The 22,043-nt window shown below is 47.4% G+C and overlaps 1 protein-coding gene across 4 annotated transcripts; it reads right to left on the reverse strand.

The window, feature by feature from the left end:
* Positions 1-718: 718 nt before the first annotated feature.
* On the reverse strand, positions 719-11,700 carry ZNF2 (zinc finger protein 2). 4 transcript variants are annotated; one of them, XM_088795946.1, is made up of 5 exons: positions 11,641-11,700; positions 6,827-6,896; positions 5,159-5,285; positions 3,157-3,267; positions 719-2,618 (listed from the first exon to the last, which is right to left on the reverse strand). In XM_088795946.1, the coding sequence occupies exons 2-5, from the start codon at positions 6,857-6,859 to the stop codon at positions 1,525-1,527; spliced, it is 1,365 nt and encodes a 454-aa protein (XP_088652072.1). In that variant the 5' UTR covers positions 6,860-6,896; positions 11,641-11,700; the 3' UTR covers positions 719-1,524. The 4 variants fall into 4 exon arrangements, with proteins under 4 accessions (XP_088652072.1, XP_074188612.2, XP_019581417.2 ...); XM_074332511.2 differs by having other exon boundaries at positions 5,159-5,245; positions 11,613-11,700; XM_019725858.3 differs by having other exon boundaries at positions 11,613-11,694.
* Positions 11,701-22,043: the final 10,343 nt, after the last annotated feature.

Raw genomic sequence — 22,043 nt, forward strand, 5'->3', positions numbered from 1 at the left:
CTTCCAGAATCAAGCCCTCTCTGGGTTTCACCTCAAGCAGACGCCCGGAGTCAAAAGTTGCCTGATGTCTGACCTTTAATACAAATATGGAGCTGGGCCCACAGAGAAATTTTGGGAGTCAGGATTTAAAGTTCAGTAGTGTGGGGTCACATCAAGGTAGACCTTAAATATTCAGAGCTATCATTAATTGAGCAATTTGGGTCCTGAGTAAGGCAGGGATGGACAGGAAGTAGTCATCTAGAAGGACTGGCCTAACAGTAATATGCAAAATGTAACTGTGACAGAAGCTGTTGATGTTAACTGAATATTGAAGTGCTTGTATACTTTCCTGGACTCTTGGTGCTGGGTTCTGGTTATGAGTTATAGACAGAAGTGACGGATGGCCCTTAAAAATATCCCACAAAATCCTCCAGCTTTCTCTTCCATGATGACCTTGGAGGCAATAAGTTCTAGGTGAGGATGGAGTAAGACAGACTGACTCACATTAGATTTCATGTGAGAGATGAAGCTTTGTTTATTTGGGAGTTTACTTGTTAGGGCACCATAGCTGAACATTCCCCTCTTCAATGCTTAAGAGGGAAGAATTTGAATCAGAAAGTGAGTACTGCAGTAACAGAAGCCTGAGCTGATAAAGGTGTAGTCTAGACTGAGAATTCACACAAAGGATGTAAATCCAGAAGTGTTTTAATTACAGAAGACTAGGTCAGAAGAAAAGTCATTAATTCAAATAAATATTTATTGAGCTATTATTTGCAAGGCACTGTGTGAGATACAAAGACATATAAGTCATGCCTCCAAGTGCTTACAATCTAGTTGAGATTATACATGTACATAAATTATAAAACCTTACAGCATAATGGTAAAGGGAATAGATTTTGAAGGTAGACCTGTATTTGAGACCTGGCTTCACCTTGGGCAAGTTATGTAAGCCCTCTAACCTCATTTGCTCACTGTAAAATGCAGTACCTACTTCATCGGGTCGTTGAGAGGACAAATCATCTATTCCTTGCGGAACTCTGAGTGCTTACCCCATAATAAGCACAGAATAAGTGCTAGCTATTAGTAGTAACAGTATTAAGAGATCTAAAAGCTGGAACACAAAAGAACAAGGTCAGTGCCCAAAAACACTCTGAGAGACAGGGACTAACCTATCCGAAAAACTATTTGGGAAACACCTGTCCTGCTCTGATATAATTTTGCCTTACCCCTCCTGTTGTCGCCTCCAGTTATTTAAAGTGCAGTGATGCCTGGGGCCCCAGACACGAGGTGTGTCTGAGGATAGCCTCCTAACATTTACCCTGTCATTTGACAAACTTCTGCAATATGTTGACTCTTTAGAGTTGCATCCTGATTTCCAGCATCAGTCTGTAACGTAGCAGGTGGAGAGAGTTCTTATTCAAACACTGTGCTAGCAGAGGCAGGGAAGGACAGTAGTAGCCAGAATAGGTAGAATGGATTTTTTTAAACGGGGAAGACCTACTTTAAGTTTTCACAGAGGTCCTTTGACTAAAGCTTTTACCCAACTCAGTCTATTCCCTGTTTGGCATAACGCCGTTGGTGTTGAATAACTGATGACTTAGAACTGAAAACTTTCCCACACACGCTGCACTCAAAGGGTTTCTCCCCTGTATGAACCCTCTGATGCCGTGTAAGCCGGCTTCTCTGGCTAAAGGCTTTCCCACACTCGTTGCATTCATAGGGCTTGTCTCCAGTGTGGATCTTCTGATGCTGCGTGAGTGATGAGCGGTCAAAGAACGCTTTCCCACACTCACTGCACTGGTAGCGAGGCTCTCCAGCATGAGCTTTTTGATGTCTATTCAGTGATGAGACACCATAGAAGGCTTTCCCACACTCGTTACACTCATAAGGCTTCCTGCCAGTGTGGATTAGCTGGTGTCGCGTAAGAATGCTTTTCTGGCTGAAGGCTTTCCCACACTGACTGCATTCATAGGGACTTTCTCCAGTGTGAATCCTCTGGTGTCGAGTGAGGGACGAACGGTCAAAGAAGGCTTTCCCACACTCACTGCATTTGAAGGGCTTCTCTCCAGTGTGAATTCGCTGATGTACAGTTAGGGATGAACGGTCGAAAAAGGCTTTCCCACATGCGCTGCATTCGTAGGGGCTCTCCCCTGTGTGAGACATTAGGTGTCTGCTGAGACTGCACCTGTGACTGAAGGCTTTCCCACACTCACTGCATTTGAAGGGCTTCTCTCCAGTGTGAATTCGCTGATGTACAGTTAGGGAAGAACGGTTGAAAAAAGCTTTTCCACACTCACGACAGTCATAGGGCTTCTCTCCCGTGTGAGTCCTCTGATGGCGGATAAGAGATGAGTGGTCAAAAAACGTCTTCCCACAATCGCTGCATTCCTGCTCTCTGTCTTTAGTGAGAATTTTCTTGGGAGGGGTTGACCCTCGCTGCAAGCTTTCCTCCTGGGAGAGGGATTTCTTGCAGGTCTCCACTACATGGCTTTCCTTCTCTGTTTCCAACCCACCTTCCAGTGCATGAACTTCAGACTTAGGACACAGAGGACCTTTTCTTCCAAGCTTCCCCCTTGACATTACTTCTGGTTTTTCTTCTTTATCTGAAGCATCTTGGATCTCAGACTTAGTCTCCCAGTCTGGAATAGACAGAAAACACACATGCAGTTTCTTTCCTGGGCTAGGAAATACTGCAGCAGGAAGCAGAGGATGAGGTTACTATGATAAATCTGAAGAGTGATATGGTCGCTGCATTGCTTGCTCCCACAAATAGTTGTATGCTTTGGGGAAAGACTGTAACTTGGAAATAAAGAAGGCAGAGACAAGAACTGACGGAGAACATCTCAGAGAAGAGGAGAATGTACATTGGGAGGATAGGCAGGACAATTAGGAGAGTTTGGGAAGTGGGCGGCAAGGTGAGGCATATGACTACCCACCTGAATGGGCAATATGACCTGAGAGAATGGGCAATATGACCTGAGAGAGTAGCACTTGGTTGATAAAGATGAGTAATACTTCAAAGTGTAGAGAAAAAAAACAAAGCTGGTGGGTGATAAAGAGCAGCACTAAAACATGATTTGAATTGGAGAGAAAGGTGCCAGCCAATACTACCTCCTACCCACCCCAAAAATAATAGCCATGAAACAAAACCGCCCTGCCCTGCTCATACACAGTTACCTAGAGAAATGCTCCCTAGACATCTCTCCTCAGATCCATGAAGGTCAACTATCCAGGGCTCATCTGCTCTCTTCAATTGGAAAATCACATCTGGTTGAGGAACTGGAAGCCCTGCTCACGGAAAAAGAAACAAGCCACACATGTGATAAAAATATACAACCACTCCAAAGCTTATTCCTGGCCTCCAGGGCTTTCGGAGAGAAATCGCAGAAGGCAACCTGCACACCAGGAATGCGGAGTACAAAGTAATGCAAAGATGCTCAGACATCTGGATGGAGGTCAGCACGGAGCTTGTCACAAGGTCAGGACATAGATAAGATCCCCCGTTTATTCTTCCCCTGGAGACCGAGGGGAAGTTCCTGGCTTTAGCGCTGGTAGAATGGGGGGAAAGAGTCCTTGGCTCAGGGAAGGTAATGAAGAAAGATCATCTGGAGTAAAAACGTGTAATGCAAGTGTCCATTTTTGTTCGTTTACCCTTCAGTATTAATGTTTTATTTAAAGCAGATTGTGTTCATTGTAGGAAAAATAGAGGTATGTACGAGTCAAAAGAAAAATCACGTTTTGTACTTTGTGCTCATTTTTCTTTCTATTCATTGTGATACCGAAAGATACCTATAGATACATTCTGTTAAAAACTAAGTAATGAAATAATGTTGATTTGTAAACTTGATTTTTTCACATAATAAATTATAACTATGATTTTATTTCAATTAGCACTGATCTACCTTACCATTTTAATGCCTAATATTACTCTGTATGGAATAATCTTTATTTAATCTTCTGCTGACAGACATTTCAGACTGTGTTTAATTTTTTGCTATTAACAAATGACAAAATGGACATGTGTGTACAGCATGGGCTGCTAACCCTATTATCTCTGTGGGACAAATTTCTGGAAATGAACCTATCCTTTTTCAGTTACACAAATAAATAGACTGCCCCCTAGAAATAGTCTTGAGGTCTAAGCTTCCCTTGCATTGGACCCTGACTTGGGAAAAGAGAGGCACTTTCCTACTGGGCCCGAGAACCATCCATCCAGTTGTGTGCTGATTCTCTGCTGACAAAATGGCCACCTCCTCGTGGCTTCCTGTCTCTGACCTGAGGAATTCTATATTCCCAGTATTTCATCCCTTCAAAGGCTGTGACAAAGGCTCAGCAGTCTCCCTAATACTCTCCGAACACTCTGTTCAGTTTTCCATATTTGGCTTGTTTAAGCTAACCCAGCAGGTGTGACACTTGCTTTTTTGCACGAAATCTGCAATGTGATTCCTTGTACTGCCACCTGCTGCTTATTTTAAGCCTGTGTGTCAATCTGCATACTCTCTCAGCCTCTTGTTCTGGAAGCTCCTGAGAGGTTCTCGTTACCTACCGGAGCGCAACTTTACCTCTCACAAATACCTGACATCAGCAGGAATTAATTTTCCCTTTGTCATGCAAGTGTCTAATTGCAAAGTGACTCCTGTGGGCATCTAAGGCTGCACTTAAGACAAATATTCAAAATCAGACACATTTCTAGTGACCTATTCTGAGAGGCATGACCTGTATTCCACTCGCACAGCCCCCTTTTAAAAGGAGACACTTTTCCCCCCTCCTCTGCTGAGAAAATTTCCCTCAACAAGATGTCCCCTCACCCCACCCTTAGTCCTCTGCATGGCGCTAAGTTAGCTGACTGATAAGTTGGGGGAAGGGCTGGGCATATATAACTCAGCCCTTTCTGTTCACCCCTCTGGAGTCGGCTCCCTGTAGCACACCTGTGTGCTGCAGGGCCAGGCTGCTGTGTGAGGGAGTCTGTGGTCATCCCACCTGCTACGGCTCAGGGGGCAAGTCTGCCCAATGCTGGGGCTCAGAATTAGGAAGCCCACTGTCACTGTACACCTAAGCCCCATCCTTCTATTGTGTCTCTCAGTGGTTCAGAATTCAGGTGGGAGAAGATGTATCAACTTATCAGCCTCTTAACCCCACAGTAACACAGTAGAGTCCTCCTATGGGAAGCCCTCCTTACCCAGTGAGACGATGCTCTCATAGTTCTCCAGCATCACCTCCTTGTAGAGGTCCCTCTGAACAGGGACCAGATGCCTCCACTCTTCATCTGTGAAAATCACGGCCACATCCTCAAATGTCACCAATCCCTGGAAACAATCACACTCTCCCTTATTTACAACCTTTCTTTTTACATGGACCAGACACATCTGTCATAAAGATGACAGCCCTGGAGGATGTGCAGGGAGGGAAAGGGAAATGGTTCGGACAAAGTAGACCTTTGATGCACCTGGGGACAGTGCCATGGACCCCTGGTCATGACTCCACACCCTATATTCACAGCCGAGCCTCTGAGTATCAGGGCACTTTTTCCAGACTTACAGAAAAACTTGCACGAAAGGAACAAACATTTCCCATGGACCCTTCACCCAGCTTCCCCAAATGTTAACATTTTCCACATTAGATTCATCTTTCTCTTTCAGTATACATACATTCTCCTACATTCTTCCTGAACTTGAGAGTAACTTGCAAACATGCTGTCCCTTTACTCATGTATATTTTGTAAAAAAACAAGGATATTCTCTTGTTGAATCACAGTATAATTATAAAAATCAAGAAAATAGCATTGAGGGGAGGCTGGATGACTCAGTTGGTTAGAGCGTGAGCTTTTAGCAACAGGGTTGCCAGTTCAATTGCCACATGGGCCAGAGAGCTGCACCCTCCACAACTAGATTGAAGACAACGAGCTGCTGAGGGGTGGCCAGATGGCTCAGTTGGTTAGAGCACGAGCTCTCAACAACAAGCTGGCCGGTTCAATTCCCGTCCATGGGATGGTGGGCCGCACCCTCTACAACTAAGATTGAAAACGGTGACTGGACTTGGAGCTGAGCTGCGCCCTCCACAACTAGATTGAAGGACAATAACTTGGAGCTGATGTGCCCTGGGAAAACACACTGTTTTCCCAATATAAAAAATTTTTTTTAAAGAAAAAGAAAATAGCATTGATATTTTACTATCATCTAACCTACATTATTCAAATTTCACCAACTGCTTTTTAACAAATCCTTAAACCAATGAGGTTGATTCAATCATCTTTAGGATCCCTCTCATTTTATTCTAATGCTCTGCGATTCTAGAAGGTTGTATCTTTACCCCCATATGCAAACCCAATATGAGTGTCCAGTGTGTCTGCAGAAGTTCTAAGCCAGGGCATGGAATTCAAGACCCTCCACCTTTGGGCGGGAATGGGGTGAGCACACATCTCTGCCCACAGCAAACTCTCCTCAGGACTCGTGAGCTCACCGAGGTGCTCTCTGATGTCACATTCCACAGCCTAACCCAGCGCTCCCTGGAGCATCTGGGGCCTGCCCTCAGTCCATGGATGTACTAAAGGGAGGTCAGAACTAGAACCAGCCCGCTGTTCCCCAAACCTTCCGATCAGACCTGTACCATAGGCAAAATCAGAGCAAAGGCCACAGGGGCGGTGAGCTTGGTGACAGGCTAGGGAGCACATGTTCAAGGCAAGGAAAGGTCACTGAAGGACACCAGTCAAATGGGAAGGAAACACTCCCTGTGGAACCCTTCATCCACCTGGCTGGGTCTGATCAAGAAAGCACCAGGACAGAGAAAGAAAAGGGGTTACCTTCTGGAGACTAATAGAGAATTTCACAAACACTAAAGTCTGCCTCACCTGGCATCCGGCAGTCGGACCCACAGCAGCCATGCCCTCCTGTGTGCTCTCCTTGTAGAAAAGGACAGTCCTAATGAGGCAGAGGTGTGGGATGAGAAAGGAAGTATGAGAAAGACCACTCTTGTTTTGTAATTTTCTGACCCATGAGACAGGAAACTTCCATATGCCTGTGAGTCATATACCCATCCTCAATGCCCTACACAAAGGGAAGGAAAGTAAAGCAAGGCCAGGGGCAAGCCCACCCCACCCCAGAGCTACAGAGAAAGGCATGGACAGTGCTATTCAGAACCCAGTGTGGGGCTTGTTTTACCATGATCGTGGAGGCAAAGTTCTCCTGGGAGACAAAAACATTCTGAGGCTCATTCTGTATTTATACATTCACATTCACTATTGCCCTAAATGGTTACTAGATAAAAGGCATAAGAATTTTTATAAATGACTACATGGATAAGACATGTCATAAAGAGACCCAACGCCTCTTCAAAGGACAAACGCCCCATTCATAACCCTCTGCTCAAGGAAAGCCTGTGGGCAGCCACATTGATGAGGCCGCAGGGGCCATGCACAAGCTGACCAGCAGACAGAGATGTGACCTGGCTTGATGAGATGACATCCTGTGAACTAAAATGTCAGGACAACAAGTGGTGATGAGCTGAAAGGACATCATGAGGGAGGGGAGTAGCCAAAAGGATCAAGGGAGGCAAAGTTACCTGTAAGCAGAACCCATGAGTATGTGGGAGGTGGGACTAGACACAGGTGAAGGAAGAGCAACTGAGTCACATCAGGAGTGAAGCAAAGACCTAAGGATTCCTGGGCCCTGAAATCCCTCATTCACCCAGTCCCACCCCTGGGCTTCAACCTGCATAGAGACCAGCCTTGTTTATTCTTGGACTTCCATAAGACTCTAACTCTGTTAGGCTTTGTATGAATCCTTACCACTGGATTCCTTTTACTGGAGTTAGCTGAGTATGTCTCAGTTTCTCACAGTCACGAGTCTAATTAAGACGGAGTTCAATCAAGCATTGCTGGGATTCATGAGCAGGATGGGGAGAGAGTGTGGCCCTGGGAAGGAGGTGGGAGAGGTGTGGCTCACTGACTGCTCTCCTACACGGTCACTCATCCTCGTTATTCATCCACGCATTTCCCAGCCACTCATTCAGCACAAGTATTTATCAAGCCCCCAAACTACCTGACATTGTCCTTGTCCCTCAAAAGCTTATAGCTTAGCATGTAGGACAAACAAGTAATCCAAGTAGTACTTCACTGCAGGATGCATACGTGCTGTAAAGAGATATGAAAGCACCTCAGAAGCTTACCTAACCCAGATGGGAAGGGGGAGGAACAGGGCAGGTTTCTGGGCAAAAGTGGGATTGAAGATATGCTGTGATTTGGGGGAGGAAATGGAACATTCTAGGCAGGAAAAACACCCAGTTTTCACAAACAAGGAGGCAGGTCTTTACACGGAAAGGATTAACCACTGTAGCTCCTTTAGAATGGCAGCTGTCTGGGCTCTGAGCAGTGCTGTGGGAAAGATGAGGTTAGAGAGGTAAGAAGAGGCTGGCTAGATCAGGGAGAGCTCGGTACGGTCCCTTCCCCATACATGGCATGGAGCTCACTGAAGGATTTAAGCATGGAAGTGCCATCATCAGGGTTTAGAAAGATCATGCAATTTGTATCAGGGGCCTTGAAATATACATACTTCTTGACCCAGCAATTGTCCCCTAGGAGTTTCTCCTAAGGAACTAAGTCAGAATACATGCAAAGCTTTTTCTTTCATTAACACTAACGTATATTAAGTGGTATGTGTGGAAACCTTCTAAACAGTTTGCATATATTATTATCTTATTTAATCCCTAACACTAATACATGAAAAGTTTGAAATATCCTAAATTTCCAAATAGGAGATTTGATTAATTTATGATCCAGCCCATCTGTACAATGGAACACTATTAAACATATTAGTAACTAGCATTTATTTAGCAGTTGCATTTGCTATTGACCAGGCTCTGTGCTATCTTTTCATGAAAATGAATCATTATAGCACAGAGGTTTAAAACAGCTAGACAGACATGGGTTCAAAACCTATCTCAGCCTCTTACAAAGCCTAAATTTCGTAAACTGTAACACAGTACCACCTGTACTGACATATGGGGATGGAATGAAACTGTCCTCATCAGGAGTACCGAGCACAGAGCTATCCCTGGATCTGAGTGTTTCTAGAGAAAACGCTCTTCAAATTCTCTTCTATACTTTCAAAGGAGCCCTTGCCTCGAAAGCTTTACTGTGCCCATCCTACATAGCTCCATAGCGCTTCCAAACCTCACGGCTGTCACTCAACTTGAACAGAACACTGCCTTTTACCATACAGAGCTTCACAAGAGTGAGCTCCAAGGGAGGGAAGACAGTGAGTAGAGAGCATGCCACAGACCTGGACTTATTAACGGAAGGCTTGGGCAGGCTGTTTAAGCCCACAGTTCACCCCGTGGTTTAATACCTACTTCATGGAGTAGTTGTAAATACTGACAAAAGTAATATAAAGCATTTATCTTCCAGCCTGTTCAATAAATGAAGCTCCTTTCCTTTCTCCTGCCCATCACGAACCCCTTCATCCTACCATCCAATGAATATTTCCAAGTACCTGTTAGCACTACGCTGCAGGGGGTGTGAGGTCAACAAAGCAGAAACATCCACGTCTCCAGGACTTTACCTCGGTGTCCCCGTCTGTGTCCTACCTTCTTTTCCACTATTGTTCCCTCTCAGAATCAGCTTCTGTATTACCCAGTCTTTCTTTCTCCAGCATCTCCTATCTCTCCGGTACCTTCTTCCCAGATGTTTTAACAGATACCATCTTATATCTAAAACTATCTTCACTGAATCCCATGGCCTCCCTCTAGCAAAACAGTTCTCATTTAGGTTTTCCTTTCACGAGAATTCTTGGGTGACACATTTCAATCCACTCCACGTCACCACCTACTCTTCTTGAATCTGTTATTCTGCTCTTGTCACCCCTCACACACCTGAGACTGCATGCGTGAAAATTACCACTGCATTTCTGATCTCTAGTTCCAATAGTCCTTTTCTCCTTATCTTTACTTCTCTGCAGCTTTTGACTGTTTTGACAAGTTTCTGCTTCTTCAAGTAGTTGCTGTAGCTGCTATAATATTGCATGAGCCTGGCTTTCTTCCTGCCACTAACACTGCATCTTTCTGTGACTGTCTTTCCCAGTGTGGCCCTGAGGACACAGATGCTGCCCAAGGCTCCGTGTTTGGTCAGTGTCCCTCTTGCTATCCCCAGAAAGTCCACTCACACCTGGCACTCCATTTTCCACCTCTGCAGAAATGCAGCCCCAGCCTAGTCCCAGTCCCCTGTCCACTCACCCTGCATTTCCAAATGACCGCAATTTTGAATTAAGCATTCTGCCAGCACCTCAAAACCATCTCCCCCTCTGCAACTCCCCATAGCAACTGGTCTCCCTGGTTTCAGATTTCTATTGGATGTTCTAGTGTTCTCCCAGGTGTCCCAAATTCAAACTCTTACCTCATTCTCTTTCTTCCTAAATCTTGTTAGTCACCAGGTCCCTCTAACTCTTCTTTTGCATGTCACCTGTATCCTTCCCCACCACTGACATGGTCATAAGGGAGGTCCGTACAGCCTATTTCAGGACGACTACCACCACCACCCCTTCCTGACTGGCTCCTGGTCACCAATCCCTTCCTTTCCCTAGTCCTGGATGTGATCTATAGAATAACTGTCCCAAAGTAGTTTTAGCCCGGCCAGTGCCCAGATTAGGTCCTTAATCCACCCTGCCTGTGTCTCATACTGACCCTCTCTGCTTCCTCCTGCAGGAAGGCGCCCTATCACTCCAGCGGAGGGAGCTAAACCGGACAATCTGAGGCGTTTTCTGAGAAAGGGGGAGGGACTGGAGCGGCTGGCAGCTTAGATACATTGTCAGGTCCACCCACGTTTATTAAGCACCCATTATGGAAAGAAGGGACTCAGGAGGCACAGAGTGAGGATTTTAATATCATAACTTTGTGGCCACAGATCTGGACCTTTTTGCAGTTTGAACTTTGACTCTGTCCACAGGACAAACTGCACTCCCTGTATTGTCTGTTTAATAATTGTTTCACAAGTTTGTTTTGCAAGCTCCAAGGGAAACGAGGTAACGGTCCCTGTCCTGTGATACCCCCGCGGCCCATGTCTCATGATTCCCCCCGTTGGCCATGTCTCCTACCTCTACCCGCTGACCATGAATTAACGGAAACCAGAAAGCCCAGCTGCTCTAATAAACCAGAAAATGTGTAGTGTATACTATGGCTCTGCTTCCCTTAGCAGACAATCCTCTTAAAGGTCAGCTTCTCGTGGATTTTGCCTTTTAAAACTCTGCCCCAGCTCCCCTGTGGTTTATCCCGGAGATTGTCTCCTTGGTTTGTAAACAATTTCTGAATAACATTCTCTTTCGTCTCTCAGAAAGGTCTCCTGGAGTTTTTGTTGAAAGAAGGAAGGCTCCAAACTTCCAACCTAAAAGTTGGGATCTGACATATAGTGGGTGCGCCTGAAAGGCCACTTGGGACAGCGCCTGCAGCCACGGGGCACACGCACCCATTGGGAGAGACAACTTTGCGTCCGCACCTCTCCGAGCCGGGACGTCGCCACACACACACACACACACACACACACACACACACACTCTGAGGCCGGCCGCGCCTCGTCACCCCGTACTCCCACAGCACCTCCCCCAAGTTCTCAGTGTCCCCTTCTCACGGCCGCTGCGCCCATTCCGCACCTCGAAGACTCAATCCCGCAGCCCTCACCTCCCGCACAGAGCGCTCGGGACCCAGGAAGACGGCACCTCTTCAGGTCGGGAAGGCAATGCGCCTGCGCAAAGGGGCTGACGCCCGCGTGCCCTATCAATGCTCGGCCTGCTCACGGACTGCATTTCCCAGAAGTCTCAGCGGCCAGCGCTCTCTCATATGACGTCTGAAAATCTGCGCAGGCGCATGCTTCCGAGAGGGGCTGGTGACACTGAATCGGCTGGACCGTGGCGGTGCGGACGCAGCAGCCGGTGTGGCTACCTGGGAGGCCTGTGGTCACCCTGGAAGTGCTGTTCACGTCCCTCCAGTCCTCCGGTGGGAAGTGTGACTTCCTGATCCTTGGGGCCGTCCCTGCCTCTGGCTTTCACCGCCCGGGAAGACCGAGAACGACCTCGAGTCCTCTGGAACTCGGAAGGGGATGTTTTCTGCTTCAGCTTCTCCACGTTCAGGAATTTGGTTCTGAAATTTGGGCCAGAGAGACGCAGAACTTAGTTCTGAGGACAGGGCTGGGCCTGAAAAAGGGTATGTGCATATTTTTTTGCGCTTGAAGAAAAGAGCCCGGGATATGTGTGTATTGAACTGGGCAGCCGCTGGGCTCCCAACAGCTTGAGCGCACACCAGCCTGCCTGCCTCGGTGCCGCTGCAGGGGCCCTGGTTGGAGACTTCGCAGGGATTCTCAACTTTGGCTGCGCAGGGTTCACCTGAAGAGCAATCGACATACATATTGATGCCTGGGGCCCACTCTGGGGAGAGAAAGTTTGAAAAGATCTGCAGGCGATTCTGTGTGCAGCTAAAGCCAAGAACCACTGAGCTAGAGCTTCAGGGAAGACTGGTGATCACACAAAGAATATGAAAAAATCCAACTCCAGGAACTACTGCACTTTTACTCAAAAAACCTAAATTGCTTGCCATAGGCAAGGCTTTGTCACAACCCTTGTGACCACTGCTCTGTTCTGTCTTTATAGTTGTGCTTTTCCTAGAATGTCATATAAACAGGATTACATAGTATGTAACTTTTATAGAATGACTTCTTTCATTCAGCAGAAAGCTCCTGAGACCCATTCGTGTTCTCCTGAGAGGAGTGTTTGACTACAAAGGAGCAGCAAAAGGGAATGTGGGTGGTAATGGGGAAACATCAGGCCACTGTAAGTTTATTAGAGCTCCCCTAACAGTGCTTGACACATGTTGATTAACTCTCCTGGGTAAAAAGGGCTTAACATGAGTCTCCGGATCAAGATGTCCTTCTGATCCCGCATTTAAGAGCCGGAAATTTCAGACCTAGCAGGCCAATGCAAAAGGAAAGGTTTTAAGGACAGGCAGTGCCCCTCAAGTTCATCTGAAGCAGTTCCTTATCTATCTCGTTATGTTGAGCCACCAATGAGCTGAACATCTTCCCTCATTTATCCATCCGCTCATCTTTTTGGTTCCAGAGCACAGAAGAACTGAAACTCCTGTGCTGGCCGTGGTTCCCAGGCAGCCCCCACCCCACCACCGCCCCACCTCCTGGCAATCCTTATTGGGCAAATTCAGAGTAGGTCCCAGTGGCTTCTGTTGGACACCCCAACCGGGCTATGGGCCCAAGATGGGAGTTGCTCTCAGTTCCCAGCTCGAGGGTGCAGGGTGAAACTCCCACGCAGGTCGCTGGGACCCCTACGCAGGCGCAGGGAGGGTCTCCGGAAGCCGGGCCCAGGCGTCGTTTGCACTTTGTGGGTTCGGCGACTCGGGGCACTCAGATTTGGTCCGGGCACCGCACGGAGCATGTAACAGCATTGAGAGTGTACCTCCATCTGCCGCCTGCAGGGGCGTGGAGGCCTGGAGCTGGGGACAAGAGTGGTCCGTGTCGTTGCAAGGCCCTTTCGGGTGTCCTGCTGTGTCCAGGCCATGGAGGCGCGTGCTGGGCACCAAGGGCACAGGTGTAGTTACCTGCTGTTGTGGGTCTGCGTGCGAGCTGGGGTCCAGAGCCTGGTGGTCCCTCCTGGAGCTGCGCCAGCGGGCAGAGGCCGTCTGTGCAGGAGCTGAGAGGGCGACTGACAAGGGGCAGCAGCACCCGCGCAGGGGCAGACCCATCTGTGATGACAGACCCACTCTGGGCCCTGCGGTCGGCTGGGCGTCACCGGACCTAGTAGGAATGCCCGGTGTGACCTAGCTTGTTCCCTGCTCCCAGAACCCTCGAGGAGTAGGGCTGCGGGGGACAGAGACTTGGACCTAGCCAGAGGGCGTTGTCCTTTAGCCCCGGCTATGGGCTCCACAGCACCAGGTTGGGCTCTGGAGGGTGCAGAGGCCCAGAAGCCCTCCTGAGGAGTTAGTACGGGAGCTAGGAGGCGGCGAACCCTAGGAGGAAGCCAGGGATCCAACCCAAACTTCTGAGCCTGCAACTGCCTTCCCTGTGGCTGCACCTAACCTTCCAGACCCAGGATGCTGAGGTCGTGGCTGAGGTGGAGGGGATGACGGTAGAAGACTTGTCCCAGAGGCTAGAGGAGAGAGGAGAGGGCAGGAGTGGGTAAAGAGCTGGGAGAGTGGCTTCCACCAGGAGCAGAGGACAATGGGGTCCTCTGGAGCCTTGTCACCCACTTCCTTTATCACTTCATTTAGCAAGAAGATTCTTCCAGCTCTTAGCTCAGCTGTGTGCAAAGTCAGCAGTGTACAAGGTGGGCCACCTCCTGTGACCCCCCCCCCCCACTGGTGTTGGGGACGGTGCAATCCAGGTGACCGAGGAGGCTTTAAGCCATTCCTTTCTAAGTTTAGAATCTCCTGTCCCTCACCAAGTGACTTTTCATTCTTCAGCACACATACTCGAGGTCACAAAACTGACCAACGACAGGCCCGGGCCAGTCTCTGGGACTCGGACCCGCTTTTCCCCTTTGGTTGTCGTCAGTAGCCCAGCAGCACAGGCGTCACCTGGAAGCTCTTTAGAAATGCAGCCTGTCAGGCCCTCCCACAGCCACCGAGCCAGCGTCTCTACCTCAAGATCCTCAGGGACCCACACGCACCTTCAAGTTTGAGAAGGGCTGACCTAACTAGGTCTCACTGGCCTGCCCACCTCCCTGCTTCTGTTGTCAGCCATAGCCATTTCTCTGTTGGGGCCAGGGGTAGTTTTTTCTTTGTTTAAGGCTTTATAAACAATATGACACAAAGCCCTATAACAGGGGCTCTCAGATGTGCTGCCAAGACCTAGTGGCACTGGGAGCAGCAAGGCCAGCCTCCCAAGAGATTCCGTGGGTGAGGGGGTGCTGTAATTTCTTCCCCTTCAAGTCTGTATCCCAGCCCACTGTGGTGCTGCCCTGAGCCTTGCTTTGTGTACTTAACCTGGTCTTACCTGCAGGCTGCCTTTTAAGTTCCTCTGAGGTCTCCTCCATGTCTGTGTTTTCACAAGGCCATTGGAAGACCTGCATATTGCAAGCCCAGTAAACATCTCCCCAGTGGAGTGGCCAGGCTGTGGTCACACACACTTCAGTTCCCTGAAGCCTGTTGTGGTCTGTGGACAGTGGGGGGTCTCACACAGCTGGGTACAAGGGCGCCCTGTCTGATGTAGGCAGGCTAGAGGCTGCCCCTCAGCTCCCTTTGATCAAGCTCTGTCCCCAGAACCGTGGAGGTGACACACTAACTGAGCAAGGGTCTCCAGCTTGGGGAGTCTGGGGCTGTACGTGCCCTAAGGGTTAGCCTTCATTATGGCTCCTTTTACCTTCCTAGCTCTCCCTCCTCAGGACACTGCTCCTCCAGAGAGATACCCAGGAGAGGGCACAACCAGTGTATTCCTGACAGCTGGGTCCCATGCGAGCTGGGGCTTTTTCCCTCAAATGCCTGAACAATGTCTATCTTTGCCTCCTTTTCTCTGGAGCCTCTTTGTTCGCCAAAGAAAACTGACCCCAATTCCTTCTCTGCAGGAGGCTGAGCCCATCAGGGTGGACGCGGGCCTCCCTGCCCCATGCCCAGGGCCCTGTCCTGCCTGCTCACTATGTACTCAGACCCATTGGTTTATATCTGTAATGGACACTGTGGTGAGTACCAAGGAGTGTGAGAGCCCTGGCCTTGCAGGAGTGTCACAACCGCAGAGGGGAGAGGGCTCTGGCACCCAGGAAGCAGCCCAAGCATAGGAAGGATGTATGTACGTGGTCTGATGGCAGACGGAGTGGCACGGGCAAACCTTCCCACTGCGGTCTGGGAAAAGGAGAAGCAGCCTCTGCTGGAGAGGCTGGGGAAGGCTGGTGGGGCAGAGAAGACCAGGAGGTCCTGAGGGTGTGCACAGGTGAGGCCGCTGGAGGCTGGGTCCTTGTTCAATTGTTACCTTCCTGGATTAGTGAGGAGACAGACCTCACTTCCTGGCTCTGTGACCTTGGACGAATCTAAACTGTGTGCACTAGTTTTGCCAACGATAAAGTGAGGATGATAATCGTGTTAGTGATAATAATGAAAACAATAATAGTTATTATTTACAGAGAACCATATGTATCAGGAACTATTCTACATAATTTATACTAATTTTATCTTTAAAACATTCCCAGTTTGAAGAATGGCAACCGAGAGGCACAGAGAGGTAACCTGAGGAAAGCCAGGCACAGAGAGGTAAAGTAACTTGTTCGTGGCTAGCTCGCTAGTGAGGAAAGGAGCCCAGGTCTACATCCATTGTCTGGCTCCAAGATCTTAACCACTCAATAACACGACTGCCTCATGTGCTTGTTGGAGTTTTCCAGCTAATGGACTTGCTTCCTCCTTGTCACCTTTGGTTGTGATGGGGGTGATGGGGGTGATGGTAGACTCCAGAGGTGGATTCGGGTTTGGCTATGCTAGGCCGGTGTGGAGGCTGTGAATGCATCCAAGATGGTAGTTTAGTCATTTCTGTCTGCAGAAGTGTCATTATTGTATTAGCTTCCTATTGTTGCTGAGACAGATTGTCACAGACTTAGTGGGTTTAATCAATACAAGTTCACAGGTCAGAAGTCTGGCATGGGTCCCACATGGTTACAACCAAGGTGTCAGCAGAGCTGCTTGCATCCCTTTCCAGAGTGTCCAGGGAGAATCTCTTCCTGTTCATTTGAGTTGTTGGCAGAACCAATTCCTTGCAGTTGTGAAACTGAGGTCCTCGTTTTCTGGCTGTAAGCAGAGGGGTGTTCTTCTAGAGACTGCTACACTCCTGTCTCATGGGCCCTTTGTCCACCTTCAAAGCCCTGAGTGGTGGGGTGAGTCCTCACACCACGTCTGGACCCAGCCAGGAACTGTTCTCATTTAAGGACTCATGTGGTTAGATGGGGCACCCAGATAATCCAGGGTCATCTCCCATCTCAAGGTCTGTGCCCTTCATCACATCTGCAAAGTCCCTTTCGCCATGTAAGGTGACATACAGGTTCTTGGGATTAGGGCTTGGGCATATTTGGGGAGAATTATTCTGTCTACCACAATTTACACAACACTACATGTTATATGTATGTGCACATAATACATACTCATGTGTGATGTGAATGGAGCCATTGGGGGAAGACTTAGGCGGGCATCTTCCTACCCTCCTCTCATCTTTACAGCCTTTGAATTTACCTCGCGTACTAGAGTCCAAGCGCTGTTCTCTCAGGTTATCCTAATCTCCAGTCACCTGCTTATCTCTTATGCTTGACACCTCCAAAGCCTTCTTCAGACATACACCATTCTTGGAAGAAACTACACCTCTTTTAGATATTATTTTAAAGGTTTATTATTTTACATCCATTCTAGGATTTTACTTCCTTTTGGCACATAGAACAGGTAATACTAGAATGTTTTTAGTTTTTTTTTCCAGACTGGGAGAGAAGGCCTAAAGCCAAGGATTCAAGGATGCTAAATCAGGGACTTTCCCAAGAGGAATTATTCCAGGTCACATCAGCAGGAAAACACAGCAGAGGGGAACTCGTCCTCCACACTGAAAGCGACCTGTGGTCATGATGACCCGTTAGAAACACACGGGGAAAAACAACAACAACAACCAGGAGAGACATCCGAAAGAACTATCATTCAGAACACACTCACAAATCTGCTATCGCCCTTAGGGGGCATCATGAACGGAGTGAATTTGAGAGAAGTTTAGGCTTAAGATCAGTGCTTGTTAACCAATGTGGTGTTCCCACTGGAGAAGGATCCTATAAATGCGATAAAGAATTCAGACAGATGTTAGGGAGAAAGAACTCTTCAGAGAAGCCATCCAGGGAAGAAATCTTGTACATGTAATGAATGTGGGAAGTCCTTTCCAGTTAGGACTCAGGCGCCATCAGAGATGCCATGCCATAGAGAAGCCCTACAAGTGCAGCAAGTGTGGGAAAGCCTCCAGCCAGAGCCCTTCTCTTGTCTCACATCATAGATTTCACACTGAAGAGAAACCCTACAAATGTAATGAATGTGGGAGCCTTTACCCATAGCACATCCCTTGTCAAACATCAGAAAAGTCATGCTGGCAAAAAAATGCTGTGAGTTCAGCAAATATTGGAAGGCTTTCGCTGAAGAACACGTCATTGGAGAAAGAGGTGTATTGCAGAGAGATCCTCTAAGTGTCACGTGTGCTGGAAGACCTGGTCAGAGGACACATCTTGTTCAACATCAGACAGTAAGCACACTCTGGAGAGAAGTGTCAGGAGGGAGGGTGGGCTTCCGGTCACACCTCCTCCCTCATCAAACACCAGAGAACTGGTGTGAAAAGTCAGAGACACCATGTGAACGTGAATTTGCACAGGTTTTGGTCAGAGGATATACATCACTCAACGTCATCCGGGGAGAAGCCTCATCAGCATAAGGCATATGGCACAGCCCTCAATCACATACTGTTTCTAGAAAAAAATCAGATAACTCTGCAGGTGTGGTAAAAGCTTTCAGCAATACCGTGTTTCCCCGAAAATAAGACCTAGCCGGACAATCAGCTCTAATGCATCTTTTGGAGCAAAAATTAATATATTATTTTACTATAAGACCAGGTCTTATATATAATGTAAGACCAGGTCTTATGTTAATTTTTGCCAAAAGATGCATTAGAGCTGATTATCCGGCTAGGTCTTATTTTCAGGGAAACAGGGTACGCGCCCCTTCTGAAGCATCGAGAACCCATGCTAAAGAGAAGCCCTGGGAAAGCAGCAGGCGTGGGGAGGCTGAGTCAGAGCTCACCCCTCACTGATCCTCAGAGAATTCATTCTTGAGAAAATACCTGTGGATGCGGTAAATGGGGGACAGTCCTCAGCCAAACCTGTAACCTTGATGACAGCAGTGAGCTCATCCTGAGTTAGAAAGCCTGGGGATGGAAGGCATGTGGGAGCATCTACTGGGTGGTCCCTCCCTTGTTGCACATCAGAGGATTTGTACCTGAGTGACTTCAAATTTAGTGAAACAGAAAAACTCACGATTACAGTTCAGGCCCCAGCATACTCGTACATTAAGGCTTTACCCAAAGGCGAATCCCTGGGAACTTAATGAATGTGAGGAAAGTTCCTTCAGGCTGGAGACTGATGAAACTAGAGCTGGAAAGAAGTGGACAAATCAGTCTGGTAACTTCCATCCGGAGGGGACAATTTTTATGACTGCACTCGTGCCCTACCTCCCATCCTGTTACTGATGGCAGTGGGGTGTTATCGTGTGGGTAACAAGAGATGTGAGAGCCACCAGTGACCTAGCCCAACCATACTTAGAACCACGGACACTGGTCTTCAGGAAGTGCCAAGCCCTGGCCCACATGCCACATTGGGCTGGGCCTCTCCTGGTTTGCAGCTGTCGTTTGGGGATCGAGAAGCTGACTGCCTTCCCTACACAAAACCCCAGGCACTTGTTTCTCTCTGGTGCATGTTACCTTCTCTGGGAGGCAGTGTAGTTGTATTAAGTTTAAGTAAAATCTAATTTGTATTAGATCTTTATGCTACTAAACTGGAACTTTTGAAATGAAAACTTTTTAAACATTAAAATCACTAAAATACATGTATTAGTTAAATATATATACATATATATATATATCTCAAAAAACATTATTCTAAGTGGAAGGAGCCAGATACCAGGGACCACATATTGTGTAGTTCCATTTATATAAAACATCCAGAAAAGGCAAATCTTCAGAGACAAATTAGATTAGTGGTCTGGGGCCGAGAGTGGCAAGTGGGAGTGACTGCAAATGTTCAAAGAGTCTGATTTGGGTGGAGGATATGTCCTAAAACCAGATTATGGGGATGGTTGAACAATTTGGTAAATTTACTAAAAATCACTGAATAGTGCATATAAAATATGGTGAATTGTATGGGATGTACATTATACCTCAATAAAATTGTTCTTAAAAAAATCAAATATGTAGATACACCAGCTATTGCTAAACTGATGTTACTTTCCTATATCGCCTGTGTATCTTTGGCATTGGTTTTTATTGTCTGTAACAGTTACTCCTAAGCCTACTGGGTTTCAAGTTCACATGTTGCCTCTGCAACTGTGGAGAAGCCAAAATCAGAATCTGGCATAGACCAGAGAAGTCTTCACTGAAAAGAATTAGCTTGTACTAGGACAGTCCTTCAAGCATTTAGAGTCCAGATGAGGAAGCTGAACTCAGAATTCAGGGAACCAGTTCAAAGTGTGTCCGTGCAGACAGGCAGGATCTAGGGGGTCCCAGAGGTTGGCCAAGGCAGAGGGGAGCAGGCAGGCAGGATGCACGGGAGTCAACTGGACAGCTGAGATCAGAATGCAAGTCTAGGAGCCTAAATATCCTATGGGAATTTCTTCCCAGAGAGAGAAAGGTCCACAGGAGCAGAAACAGCAAATATTTTATATTAGTTATACGAGTACCTTAATTTGCTCGATCTCACATTTTCCCCCAGGGCCCTTCTGTAACCCCCACGCAAGTCACTTTATATACCTGGATGCCTGCAACAACCGTAGCTGGTCTTTGCCTAAAATCGGTCCCTTCCCGTGTATCTGCACGTCAGTCATTCTTATCTGTGTGCACCTCTGCCGTCTCTGAAAGCCTTCGTACCACCTGCAGGATGAATCCTGACCCCTCAGTCTGGCATTGAATGCCCTCTTCGGTCTGCCCTAACCTGATGCGCCTGACAAGACCCTGTTTCAGACAAACGACCTTGCTTGCCATTCCTCAGACGCGCCTCCACACTCCCCAGCCTGTGGACGTCTGCCTCACCTGCTCCCGCCCCCCCACCCCCAATGCCCTCTCCACCTACCTAACACCTAATGATGGGTCAGAATCCTATTCAGGAGCCCCTCCTCAGGGAAGAATTCTCTTCAACACTGATGTGAAATATCTTACTCATTTACAATTGAAAAAGCATTTGTTTGAGTAAGTTTTCTAAAATGAAAAATATCTGGACTTGGGGCAGTTCTTAGCACTGTCTCTACCTATTTAAACCCTTTCTTGTGTATCATCTAGCCACTTTTTTATCTCCTGAACCAAATTATCAGCTGCTGCAGGTCAGTTCTCATACTTCCCTCAGAAATGAGCACATAGTAGGAGCTTAGTAACCATGTGTTGATTTCAAAAACAACTAGTATTGCCCAGGTTGTCTCGGTGACCGACTTCACACTTTCATACTAGATGAAAAGATTTCCTTCTAGAAAACTACCAATTAAATATTTTCTTAGAAAAATACAGTGTTGCTTCCTGTGATTATTTTTCAAATTCAAATATAGATTAGCACTGTTTGATCTTTAGGGGGTGGGTTGGTGTGTGTGTACATGAAAATTCATTGCTGTTTTATTTGGTAGCATTACCATGACTTCTCATACCAACTACCCAGAGTCAGACCAAACTTCACAGATTAATGATACAGTACCTGACACTTGATACAGTCACTTCAGACACCACAGATTTTGGGGTCCCTAGGTCACCTTCAGACCAGCTGGCTGCAAATTTGGGAATTCCCACTACTCTTGCAGGTTCAATAGTTCTCTAGAACAACTCTCAGAACTCAGGAAAGCACTATATTTATTATAGTAATTTTATTATAGCAAAAATATAGAAATTAAACCAGCCTGAGGAGGAGACACACGGGGTGAGGTCTGGGAGCATCGCAAATGTGAGGCTTCCATCTTCTCCGGGAGCACATTACCCTGCCGGTGTACTGATGTAGCTTCCTTGTCCAGAGTTTTTATTGGGGTTTAATTATCTTGGAATGATTGATTGACACAGTTGAACTCCATCTCCTGTGCCCCTCCTCTCCCTGGAGGGCGGGCTGATATCACACTGTGTAAAGACCCATCCCTCTAATCATTTGGTTGGTCTTTCTGGCTTGGCAGCCCTCCAGCCTGAGTCATCTCATTAGCATAAATTATAAGGTCTGGTCCCAGAGGCCTGCCGTGAATAACAAAGACACTCTTACCACTCAGGAAATTCCAAGGATTTAGAGGTTACCTCCCAGGAACCAGGGACAAGGCCAGCCAAGTTCTTTATTACACTAGCACACACACTCAAA

Source organism: Rhinolophus sinicus, chromosome 2 (assembly GCF_057876585.1).
Source record: "Rhinolophus sinicus isolate RSI-liver-muscle chromosome 2, RSI-T2T, whole genome shotgun sequence".
Taxonomy (NCBI): Eukaryota; Metazoa; Chordata; class Mammalia; order Chiroptera; family Rhinolophidae; genus Rhinolophus; species Rhinolophus sinicus.

Bases quoted from the DNA above. Each gene is read 5' to 3' on its own strand.
- ZNF2 (XM_088795945.1), bottom strand. From the start codon at position 5,345: ATGTGTCTGGTCCATGTAAAAAGAAAGGTTGTAAATAAGGGAGAGTGT. The intron at 3,268-5,158 runs GTAAGGAGGGCT...TTCCGTGAGCAG, and splicing joins TGAGAGCATCGTCTCACTGG to GGCTTCCAGTTCCTCAACCA. The intron at 2,619-3,156 runs GTAACTGTGTAT...TGTCTATTCCAG, and splicing joins TCTAGGGAGCATTTCTCTAG to ACTGGGAGACTAAGTCTGAG.